This window comes from Lepisosteus platostomus, chromosome 2, assembly GCF_059453375.1.
Source record: "Lepisosteus platostomus isolate fLepPlt1 chromosome 2, fLepPlt1.hap1, whole genome shotgun sequence".
In the NCBI taxonomy this organism is placed as follows: Eukaryota; Metazoa; Chordata; class Actinopteri; order Semionotiformes; family Lepisosteidae; genus Lepisosteus; species Lepisosteus platostomus.
This window is the reverse complement of record NC_142612.1, coordinates 5,142,166-5,155,244: the sequence shown is the minus strand read 5'-3', so window position 1 is coordinate 5,155,244 and position 13,079 is coordinate 5,142,166. Positions and strand designations below refer to the sequence as shown.

Below are 13,079 nucleotides of genomic sequence, written 5' to 3'. Positions count from 1 at the left end.
ACTTAGGTTCTAAGGTGTCCTCTCTATTTGCCTTGATATATTTGTGCCCATCAATCGAGTGAAGCTCACAAACCTTCTTGTTAATTTTGTCATAGCTACAGTACATATCAGAAGTGTGCAAAAACACACTTTTCTATTGCCTATACACCATAAATATCTTTTCAATCACTACCCGTAAGAAAATGCAAGACTGGAAATAACAGATTTATTCATCCTTTCTTCATTTTTATTACTTTTTTATTTTTGCCAGGAGAAGATAAGCATTCCAGGTCATGTCTTAATATTTGTTCAATCACTCTGATTTTTTTGTCCAATGTAGTAGACAGTAGTAGTAGTAGAAGCCCTGGAAAGAGAAATGTATATCATATAGTAGGGGTGCTACAACTTCAGAATTGGACTTTTTAAAGAAAGATAATAATGTTTGTTTCTTGTTTTTTCCTTTTTATTTTCTTTCTAATGTGTAGTCTGTGCAAGACATAAAAAACTGAAGGTTCAGACTTCATGTCCAAGGGTTCTCTTGAATTCAAGACCATAACCAGGCTTGTACTATGTATGCTTTCCAAGGTAATTAAAGATTATTAAAGGGCTCGTCCCTTCCAGGAGGACACTGACCTTGGTTTCCCTTTAGGGGTGGGGTCTAATAAAGCTGATCCTTAGCCTCTTAGGCACAGCTGTGCTTAGCAGCATCGATCACTACAATGTTTTCATACTGAGATGTCTGACAATGATACCTGGTGTGGCTCCTCACACAGGACCATTGATAAATGTGAGCAGTCTGAGCCCAAGCTGCCTGTGCCGTTGGCCATGCCACGTGCTTGAAATGATTGTGAGGAGGGCGGAGCCTGGTGGCGAGGATGGCAGCTCTTCCTACATGGTGTTTTAACAGAGTTCACCTGCACGGTCAGATCGGGCACAGCAGTGGGATTCCCCTGGGGCACCACGCCCGCTTGTATCTGAGGAATGTGAGGCTCGACACAGCGGCAGAAACAAGAAGGAACTTTTACTGGGGAAACTCTGCTACTTGCTCTTCAGTGTTCTAGTGCTCATGAGCCCGTAATCTTATACCATTCCTTCCCATAGAAATGTCAATTACTGTCTGCACGACAACCCTGTGATCAATATCAGCCAGCATTTTTGAGTGGGTTTTCCCTTTTACTGAGGGTCAGCACACATTCAGGTTCGGTTTTGACCTACTGCATTACTGAACACTGTTATATTGATGCACCAGATCTTTAATAGTAGGGCTTCTAAAAGTATACAGAAAAGCAATTTGAGAAAAAAATGCACTGTACAACTGTGAATTCAGTGTTGTATGCTCTGTGTGATTTTTTTCTTTTCAAGAATTGCTTTTGTCAAAACAGTTCTTTGTGTCTGTGCCACACTCAACCCTGAGTAATCTGATTTATTGGAGTAGAAAAAGAATGGAATTGGTGGTCTTGTGTCAAGGCCTTTTAAATGATTAAAAGCATATTTTAAGCCAATTAAACTGCAACATTCATAGGCATCAAATTATAATGTTTATCAGTGACTCTTCATTGGTTTTCCCAAGGGAAAACATTAAAAAAACACTTAATGATCAAACAGACAGATTATAGGACCAGCTATAACTACAATAAGATTAAAAATTCTGTAGATTGTATAATACCAATTCTCTAAATAATAGCTCTTAACGCTTCCTGTGCTCAGATCTGCCAACCAATTCCTTTGCTTATTTCTTCTCTCTACAGCAAGGGTCTCCAATCTTGGAGCTGATATATCTGCAGGTTTTCAAGGTCTCTTTAAAGCAGTGTCAACTGAAGAGCCTGGGGACACTTAATTAAATTGAGCCAATTAAACCAGTCACCAGTGGAAATGAAAAACCCACAGACACATTGGCCATCAATCCCTCTCCCCCACTGCCTTCGTCTTACCCTAAACCCCACCTTGTCCTTATTACACCATCTTCCATTCAATTCATCCATCACACACTCCTGTCATCATTTTCTAAACAGCAGCTCCAGAATCTGTCCTTTCCCAACAACTTAACTCCACTAAGCTCCTGGTCCCCAGGCCGCTGTCACTTCCTACTTGCTGGTCTCTTATGAATCTGGCCTTTCTGACTACTTAAAAACTCTGCAGTCCATGTCTTCCTGATTTGCTTATCCCACGTGATCTTTCTCCTGCATGCTTTTCATCAGCCACTTATTATTACTGTGTTGAAGACTTTCTTTTTTCCTATATCACTCCCCTAATCCCTCATTTCTCCTTATATCCCCTTTTGTTCTCTCCTCTCTTCTTCTTCTGGTCATACAGTGTAACTGTTCTTTCTTTTTTCTTCCCTGTGTCTTGTGAGGCTCATTTTCATCCCTTGCAACCATTTGGTTGCTCTGCTGCTCTTCCAGTCCACCCTGGAGACCCTGTCTAGACTGTGCCTTCAGGTTGCACGATGTATCGTTGGAATTTATCATTTAACATTTTAAGTTCTGAGTTTTATATTGCATTCTTATTGTTTCAGTTTCTGCAAGCCATACTTGTAGAGTCTCACAAAAAACTTGAGTACAGGTGTGAATAAATGCTATCCTTGTGTTTTCTAGAATTATTAATTAAATATGACTTTGCTCTGTGCAATATTATTAAGCTTGCTATTTAACATTTATATTTTATAAGCAAAACTTAGATTTGAGGAGATTGAGCTGCAGTTTACAAGGTGAAAGTCTGAAGATGAGACATCACGAGAGCTTTCCTCTCTTGTTCATGCAGTATATAAGTATGATTTCTTTAAAAGAAATTCAAAGTATTTATTTAAACAGTATAGGATCTAAAAAATATAGAATACATTATTGAGCATGACGTGTGCATGACTTTAATTAAAAAAAACATTTTTGTCATACTGTATATTGTACTGTATATACTGTATAGTGTATTCCATTTCTAAAACAGTCTTCACATGCTGAGGTTGAAAGGGGCAATAAATAAAATAAAAATGTGGCTTTGAAAGAACATTAATTTTCTAATCAACTTTGCCATAAGATTTTAAAACCTCAGGTGACTTTTTCTTTTATGTTTCGTTGCTGCTGAGAATGGCATTAAATGATTAATTGATTTTTATTCTTGCATCAGATCAGGAGGAAACCCTGCACCACTCAATCCCTTCTGTTCCTAGACAGACCGGTGGCAATGAAGTCCATGCCTTCTCTCTCCCACTCAGACAAACACAAGGTACTGTACAACACTAAAGTAACAAGCTTCTTCCTCCTGTTCAAAACAAAACGACTATCAATGACTCTTTCCTTTATTTTATATCTTTTACAATTCCAGTCATATGAGTGAAGTATGTGAAAAAACATCTACAGCAACCAGAAAAGTCATCTGGATCAATGTTATGGAGAATGGTGATCTCTTCAGTAGTTTCAGTAGTTTCAAATTTATCTATTTCTATTTCTATGACATATTTCTATGACTAATTCTTTTTTTAGGGGGGTTAGGTAGGGGCTGGTTAAATCACAGGTCTTTAAATATGATTGTAGACAGTATATGATTTATTCTGATATATTAATTATGTTTAAAGAAAATGTGATTTTTTAAAGAGACGTTGAAAGTGCCAACATGCCATTTACTGCATGTTGCTATTTTACTATTATTTCCTGAATGGAAATAACAGTAAAACACAGACATGAGTAAATCTGCTGATCTGCTGTGTAAGTTAAAAAAAAAAGGAAAAACAAAGAACTGCTGAGAATAAAATCTAATAAAGGAAGATGAGATATATTGAGAATGACATGTAAGAACAAAGACCTCTCCTGGTTTTGTTACCTGCAGACTGTATGTCACCATCTTTAGATGACATAACACTCAGAGCTTCAGCTGGAAGTCGCAGCCTGCTTGGAATCTCCCGAACCCTTTGTTATCACGCTACCTTGATCCTCACTCCCAATTTTCATGACAAGCCTCTCTTATCCTCTTCAATCACGTCTTTGAGCCTGTCAGCCCCGCTGTCTTCAGCAGACAGCGCACCAGCAGATCCGAATTGGAACAGACTGCACAAGCACAGAGCGCTTCTGTGACTCTCATTCCTGGTCATCTATCATCCTCAGTAGAACACAACCTGTTCGTTCCATCCTAAGTCTTAAATTCTAATAATCAGAAAGTCACAGCCTGGGTAAGCTTACTCTTGAATGAAGCCACTAAGATACATTTTTAAATTAATAGCACAAATTGAAATTACAGTCAATTACAGTTTACATTCCTTTTGGTATTCACGATATATAACATATTGTACGTACAGAGGCGCAAGGAAAAAACATTACTGTACATCGCATAATTTCATGATAATTTTTTAACATTAAAATTACAATATCATTATGATAGTACTTTATCACATCATTATGTGATAAAAATAATTCCATTGAATGAATAACGTATTACATTATGCACTCACAGCACCTAAAACCTAGAGTACCAAATGCTCAACTGGACCTTTTACTTTTGTGTTTGTGATGTCCAATGCTGCAGAAGAAAGCCATAATGCAATCTTGCCATTTATAACTCATGTGAACAATATCATACTGTATAGGGACCCTCAGACGTACTCCTAAACAAGAAAGACTGTACTGAAGTTATTCACTAGATGTGGCACTTTCATACACCCAAAAACTATTTTGAGTGTATGAACATTATGATTTTCAAAAATAATAATTTTGTGATAATGTACTATCAGGTAATTATGGGATAATTCTCTATTATTTATTTATATCTACATATTTTAGTTCTTAATACAACAAGTTATTCAAAGTTGTTTTTAACTTTTGAAAATTAACATAAAAATCTGAATTCATTATTGTTAATAATTACAATATTAAAAAATCTGTTAGTAATCAAATTGTTAAATGTTGAAAAAGCACTGACTCTGAGTCTGAAAGCTGGTCTTGTTCACGAATATTAATTATGACTTAATTTGGAATATGCTCATCTTTCCTCTGTATACAATTCATTTTGTCTCCTACAGTTTTTTCTCTTCCGATCCTTCAATTTATATCTTCCAAATGCATAAAAATATTTGTTCTTTGAAAATCCCTTAGTTTTCCTAACCATTGTATTTTTACTGTACATAAGAATCTTTTAAATGTATCAGTAAAAACCTAAAATTTCCACGCTCTATAGTGTAGGATCTAAGCTAACAAATTCATAAGGAGGAATGAGTTCTGTAGAGTGAATTTCCACCCATTTTCTAACTGCTTCTTCCAATTCAAGGTCACAGGGAGACGTACTGTAGCCTATCCCAGCAAACAACTGGCGCAGGGCAGAGTTCACCTTAGACAGCGCACCAGTCCATCACTGGGCACACACGGACACTGCCACGCACACACCCACACCAGGGCCAGTTTTCCCAGAAGCCAATGAACCTACCAGCATTCTCCTCTGGACTGTGAGAGGAAACTGGTGTGGCCGGTGAAGACCCATGCAAACATGGAGAGAACATCCAAGCACCACACAGACAGCACTCCAGGTCCATAACTGAACCCAGGGCCTGAGCACTGTGAGGCAGCAATGTTTACCACTGCACACCATGCCTCCCACAGTGAAATGTGTTACATTGAAATATATTTCTCAGTGAATAATAACTGTTTAAGGTCCTATACATAATGAAGAAGAAATCACTAGCAGTCTAAATGCATGCTTGAAAAGACTAATAACATTACCATTTACAATTAATTCTAAAATGTAATTTTATTCAAACACAAATTCTGCAGAATTCTCCATTTAAATGTGAAAACCCTGTTATAAATAATAGAAAAAGAGATGCTGACCTAATATGTCCTTGGCTTCTTTGTATTTACATAAGCTGTTTTCTGATAAGTACTTCACAATAGATTTGAAAGCAGGCTGTAAAATAAATGTCTTTGCACTATAGTGTGGAGAAGGTACTTTACATTTACAGATAGATTAAAAAAATAAAGCAGTAAATCACTTGAATGGAATTTCTGTTTTCTATCTGTAGAAAATTAAAATTGAGTTCCTGGATTTGTACTTATACAAAGCAAGAAAGCAAGTTTTGTTGTCTAGGAAATACAGTATTAAAAGTCTCAGAAGAATTTTAATCTGAAGATGTCCATTCACTCTCTTTGGCAGCAACATATTCCTAAAAAGATGCTGCACACCTCAAAAAAGCATAATTTAAAAAACTACTTTTCTGTAAGAAGGGGGAATAATGTTTGGTCTCCCAAACACAGTGTTGAACTCCCAAATAAGAACTGTTACACATATTTACTCATGTAATATATTTATAAAGTTGTATTTGTAAACTAAATGCTTGTTGATATCATGTAAAACATTAAAGAAAGATTGGTGAAGAAAGGTTGTTAGTGGTGAACAGTGAGGAAAGCACATACCAATAGATGCATTTGAAATGTGCATTAATTTTCTTACTCTCGTTAAGCCTTTTATATCAAAGTTTCAAAAGTAACATTATAAATCATTTTTCCTTGTTTAGGTTTTTAGCTGATTATAAATGATAAAATGTACAACTGTTTTATTAAATGTTAAGTTTGACAATGTTATACATTTTTTAATTACTTTAACAATATTTTTGCATTGAAGACATCTCCACGCTTTTGTGGTTTGGAGTATTCTAGCTTTAATCCTATACAAACAGGGGCGAAATGGGTGGCGAGCATTGCTGCCTTGGGCTCAATTCCTGGGGTGACGTTTGTAGGTTCTCCCCATGTTCCCTTGGGTTTTCCCTGGTGCTCTGGTTTCCTCCCACAGTCCAAAGACAAACTGGCAGTTTAATTGGCATCAGTGAAAACTGGCCCTGGTGCAAGTATGTCTGTGTGCCCTCTGATGGATAAGATCAGATAAGATCACTTTATTGGCCATATACAATTTCTTGCATTAGGAATTAGTCTTTTCGCATACCCCAGCTTGCTCTCCATGAGACACACAGACAGCGAAAGAGAAGCTGGGGGTCAGAGCGCAGGGTCAGCCATTTATACGGCGCCCCTGGAGCAGTTGGGGTGAAGGGCCTTGCTCAGGGGCCCAACAGAGTAGGATTCCTCTGCCGGCTGTGGGATTTGAACCAGCAACCTTCCAGCCACAGGCACAGATCCTGAGCCACAGAGCCACCACTCAGCCACTGGCGTCCTGTCCAGGGTGTATCCCGCTGGGATAGGCTCTGGCTCCCCTGTGACCCTGCATTGGATGAAGCTGTTAGTAAGTGGATGGATGACAATATAAGCACCAGCTCCAGAATATATTGTTGTACAGTATAGATCTGTTTAGTAAACGTGTGACGGTGCGAAACCGGAAGACCACTCTGTCGGGTGAAACATTGATGTGCTTGTGGGAGAACACGAGTGCTTTGAGGATCAAAATGAAAAGCCACTTTAGCAATAGTGCAACATGTGATGTCTACTAAATATTTTCCTGAAGTGTCGCATAAAATTACTGTAACATCGATAAGGTAACACCAAGAAATGATTGACCTAAAAGCTTCGTCTTTACATATTTTTTTGTCCTCAAAGACCCCCTATTATTTTCTTCTGATGTACAGTATATCCCTGTAGCCTCCCTATTGTAACAAAAGTTACAGGATTGTGAGGATCTGGTGTAGAGTACTCAGAAGGGACTAATTCAGTAATTTAATTAAAACACGATCACAGGTGTCAGCCAGTCATCTCCAAATTTACTTAAATTTTTCACTGTATCACCCTAGCAGTGTTCAGAGCCTTCACACATTGTTACTGTGGGTCATAAATTCACAGTTTCAGTCTTAATTTATTTAAATTGGAATGTAACTGTCCACAGTTTAACACAGCATGCCTCTCATTACACATAGAAAATGTGATTAACAGTTTCCAGGTGCCAAATCTATTTACTCATCTTTTAATAAAAATGATTGCCACAGTGCCACATCATTTTAATATGCAGCCTCACTGGATAAATTGCATCATGGGTGTTTCACACAAAAATGAAATTGTTATCCAAGATGTATTGTGAAATAGACATGAGAATTGCATGCTGTCCTCTCCAACAAACTGTTTAAAACCAGGCTTTTTTCACAGTTTTAATATAAACAGCAGAAAAAAGAACTCAAGGATGTGCAATAGTCACAGAACTAAAATTTTATATGGTTTGCATTAAATTCAAGAATCTGTTCTTTTTTATTTCACCTTTCTATTCTATGTTTTATAAATCTCTGATGAAGCTTAGGATATCCGGTGATATTTTGCGCCTTGAGCTGTTTGAGATTAAATTAATTCTCAATTTATGTCATTTGATATATTTTCACATATTTTTTTATAATCATTAAAAAAAATGTTTTACACCTCGGTAAGATTCATTAGCGTTCAACGGAAATTTACTAAAGCTTTATTCATTAAAACGCATACTAGAAAGGTAGGCAAAACTGGGAGACCAATGCAGATTGACACGGTTGGTCAATCCCTGCATTTATTGCTAAATGTCTGTCCTGTCAGTCTCCATAATGCAGATTTTTCTAAGTATTCTTTTAAGCCACAGAGTAAGTGCTTGATTAAAATTGAGGAGATGAATAAACAGGACTGGAGCGCATCACTGTATGACAGAACTGTATTCACTGTTCGTTAATTAATGCCCCTTCGAAATATGCAGAAAAAAAACTGTATTGCCAGAGATAAGCAGAGTGTCATTCAACAGGCACCGGGGCTCCTAATAAAAATAAAAATAGATCCGTCAAATGCAATAAACCTTCTATTTGACACACATCAAAATTTCAATTACTTGCCATCAGAACTCCTTATACTGTTTTCTCTCTCTCAGCCAGAATTCCAGTTAGTGGTAGAAGCAGGAGAATAGATTAACCTGATGAGACATAGTGCATTGGTACTGTATATTCCAATCTCTTCAGTGCAGGTAAAAAGAGCAAAAAGAAAAAAAGAAAAACAAGATTAGATTCATAAGGTTTTCATTAAAAAAAAAATGTGGGCCAAAATGTGCATTCATTTTTCTCATTGAATAAAAATATCTTTGTATTTATTTCTCTAATGTTGCTATAGTAAAACCAATTAATGTTTTTCCTTTGTTTACGTGTTTTTTTATTTTATATAATCGCCACTTTTCTTTTTTTCATTTAGTTATCAATTTTTTTTTCAGCATGTGTGCTTGTGTCCCTCTGTGTTTGCAATGGAAATTGCTTATTACTGTACTGTTTCCATGCCTGAGCTGCAGCAGCATTTATAGTTAGCTGTTCAGTTCATGTTCTGTACCTATCAATAATGTACCAATATTGCAGAATTGCTCAGATCTCAAAATAGCATTTGCCCAAGTGAAAATGGGAGGTGAGTGCTTGGTGTGACTTTAGTTAAGAAATACATTTCGCGAAACACAATAGGACTGGAAGACGAAACACAACATGGCTGGTGTTCGTTGCTCAGTTGTAGTTTTACAAACAACATTCCCCAGTAAAATAACTAAAATTGCAACTTGTTTCCATGGCTGTGTACTTGTTTCAGCTTAAACATTTTCCTTTACTGTCCATGATTTCAGGTATCTTGCTGACCCCGAAGGCAAAGCTGGACATCCCAGTGATATTTGCACCAGACTCCATGAAGCTGTGTAAAGCCTGGGTTATAGTTCACATGGTGAAGCAAAATGGCCGAAGCTGGAAATACAATCCACATGATCACCTGGCTGCGGATTTAAGAAGGTAATTCTAAGCAATTCTTAGTGTTTAATGGGACATCAGTATCAAGGTAATACAACTACAGTATAAAGCAATAAAATGAGTCTGTTTGCAGACTGTTGTAGAAATTTGGGGACTATTTTCTTATACTTCTTATTTTCTTCTGCCATGTAGTTGATGTATATCTCTGTAGCCAATCTATTTAAAACAAGTTGCAGGATAGTCAGGCTCCTGTATAGAGTATTCAAAAGGGTTTAATTCAGTCATGTTATGAACACACATGATCAGTCATCATCTCTAAATTTCAGAGCCTTCATACTGTACTGTACATTGTTACTGTGGGTCATTAATTATTAATACAAATTTTCAGTTGTTGGATTGTTTTAAAATTTCAGAAAATATTTCGGATGATCAAAAATTACTTTATATTGAGATTTTCTTTCGAAAAGGGGAACTCATGCATGAAAATCCCCATCAGTTTGTATTTTGACTCGTAACCTCCCTTCACCAAAGGAGGGCTGTTCATTTACTTCTTGAAAAAAATTGTAGAATAACTCATGATGGTCTGAAAGCTTACCAATTAAATATCATTGTTCCTGCACTGTCACACTTACGGTATATTTAGAGATCATGCTTTTAAAGGCTTCATTGTAATAGATAAACATCTTTAAACTAAGCCATACCAATGTAAAAAACATCTCATCTAAAAAATTAACTGCAACTAAGTGGAACAGCTAAGTTTTTGAGTGTTATGCTCACAGAGCTACAACAAACAGAAACCAGTTCCAGAGATATAACACTTTATGACTGTAAGTATTTTTGCCATTTCCCATGTAAAAAAACCTAAGTATCCCAAGAATTCCTGTACACTCCTGTTCTCCTCTGCAACTAAATTCATGAGTTGTTGTACAGCTACAGTAGTTAACTTTTCAGAAATTAGCTTTTGAATTATGAGCGAAAGAGGTATCTGAAAACACATAGATGAAACAATTATTTGATTATCTAAATATTAGTCATTTAATTTCAAACACAGAAACTATTAGGTTTAACACAAAGTGTAGTCTTGTTCATGAAAGTTAGTATAGGTGAAACTTGATTAAATATTAAACACATCATGTTCATTTGGAAACTATAATATATAATATATAAATGTAAATAAAATGCATTTGACTTGATACATTGATACAGTATAATTTATATTACAAGTAGGTAGCTGCATCAGCATGCTGCAAAGGAACAAGTTAAAGGTTTATTCCATGCTGAAAGAGAAGAAAGAAAACACAACGTTTTGGCTGCGGAGCATTACGTTTATCTACATCACTGTTGTTTTGAAAATCAAAACCTTGAAGATAAAGATGAATGAAATAACATGAATGTGTAATATGAACAGGCCCAAATATGACATAATAAGACACAATATGACACAGTAACTGAACCAACAGCAACCATGCCATTGAAATCACCATATTTTCTGTGCTATTATTTATAGATGCAACTTCAATTTTACAAGTATTTTTCCATGACCATTGTATGACAGAATTGTACGACTTCATAATGTACCCATAAAAGTGAAAGAATAAAGTGAAAGTTTTCAGAAAGTGAAAGAACATCTTTTGCCTAGTAAGAGATTAAATTTACTGGACTTATACTATAAGACAAAAATATCAAAGCTTTATGCTCCAGTGCAGACTTTTATCTACTTTTTGTCTCTGAAGGTACTGTATCTGAAATCTTGAATCCCACATTTATGTTTAAACTAAAAGCATATTAATTTAATTTTTGTTTCAATGAACATGTTAATTTAAGTTGTGAACGTCAGTTCCCACTACTGTTTCTGTCTCCAGCTCAGATGGCCTTTTCATAATTTTATAATTACATTCAGCAAATTAAGAGCTTCTTCTTAGGATCAAAAAGCTTTGAAAATCCCTTGACAATGGTTACAGTGTTGACTTATGAAGCAAATACAATCCATACAGTTTTTTCACTGGTATAAAACAGTTAGTAAGATGCAAGAGTCACTAACTAAAAGTTCTTCAGGCATATAAAATCATTGAAATATCAAGGGATTCACGAGGCAGCAAACATTAAGTGTTAATGAGTCAAACTATACATATGTATTTTGTTGGGACCATTTCAGAAAGTAGAGATGAATCTCAGTCATATAGATGTATTAATGCATGGTAAAGAAAGGGTAACTGATTTCCAGTCTAATTACTGGTCTAATTCCAGACTAGGGTTTATCTGGTTTCCTTGGAATCAAGTGGAAGAGATTCTTCCTCATCCACTCCTCTATGCGATGTCAGTCCATCACAGGGATTACTTCCAGTAATGCTGGTCCCTTTTACAAAAGTGGGTGGACAGGAGCAACTGGGGTAAACTAACTCCCTCAATCTACAAGAGCAGGTCTGCAGTGGGCCTACACAATACCCCACCCCTGCAAATAAAGAGTTAGTTTACCCCAGTTGCTCCAGATAGATTAATTGATAGATTTTTGTTCTGCCAGGTTTGTGGGGTGACAGCCTGATCACACAGACTCATAACCTCCCTTATAATAAACCAAGCACAACAAATCTGGACAGAGGAGTCTAGAGGCACACATTTGTACACTAGTGATCTAGGATTGACAGAAATCGGGACATGTCTTCTTACCTGACCTTTGCTTTTGAGCAAACGTGACAAAAGTAGAAAAATTATATTGACTGTCTTTGCTTTATTGTATGTATATGCCATTATATATAATTACCCCTGGAAATCCCCGCCATTGGCTCCTATAAGTAAAATTATAAAGCATATCAAGATTTTTTAAAGTTATTTTTTTATCACACGTACTACAGTATATACAGTATAGTGTACTGTACAGTATATAGTCTTTTTAAATAGAAGATCAGGAGGAGGACAAGATCACCCATGTCCGCTTTACTGTGCCTCAATATCTTGCTGCTGCTTGCTGCTTGCACCCACTTTTTGCTTCTCTCTCACACACTCCCCCACCATCTTCATGCTTACTGCAGCTCCCTGGCTCATTCCTCCTTCCCTGAGTCTGGCAAGTTTAACCAAATTAACTTGCAATATGCTTCCTCTGTATGTGTCATGGATTAGCATTTAGAAGACCTACTGATACTGATAATATACTGTATACTGTCTCTATATATCTGTATTTATTGTTTTCAATTCCTAGTGTCTGCACAGTAGCCGATGATGGAAATCTTCAGAGCATTCGATGGGTGTATCCCATTAACGGTATCCCAGAGGCAGCCTTCTCAAGTTCGTCCCCAGGTATAGTTACAAAAATTCATTTTTACAATCCTCATTCCCAATTGCTAAAATTAAGTATGAATTTCAAGTTTCTTTTTTTACTTCTGCACTTTTGTATCAATGTATAATTCCGAAATGAATGTAGACAAGTGTTACAAGTGCTTGGAATCTTAACTATCACAAGTAA

The 13,079-nt window shown here is 36.4% G+C and overlaps 1 protein-coding gene across 3 annotated transcripts in view; it reads left to right on the top strand.

The window, feature by feature from the left end:
- LOC148675759 (cilia- and flagella-associated protein 47-like) overlaps window positions 1-13,079 on the top strand; it is a 210,456-nt gene that overhangs the window by 164,144 nt on the left and 33,233 nt on the right. For 2 of the 3 annotated variants that reach the window (XM_088646922.1, XM_088646914.1), the window contains exons 57-59: window positions 3,100-3,198; window positions 9,502-9,661; window positions 12,816-12,913. In XM_088646922.1, coding sequence (XP_088503048.1) covers window positions 3,100-3,198; window positions 9,502-9,661; window positions 12,816-12,913 — 357 coding nt within the window. Of the gene's footprint in view, window positions 1-3,099; window positions 3,199-3,798; window positions 4,161-9,501; window positions 9,662-12,815; window positions 12,914-13,079 lie in introns of those variants that run through there. The other variant, XM_088646930.1, reaches the window with a different exon arrangement.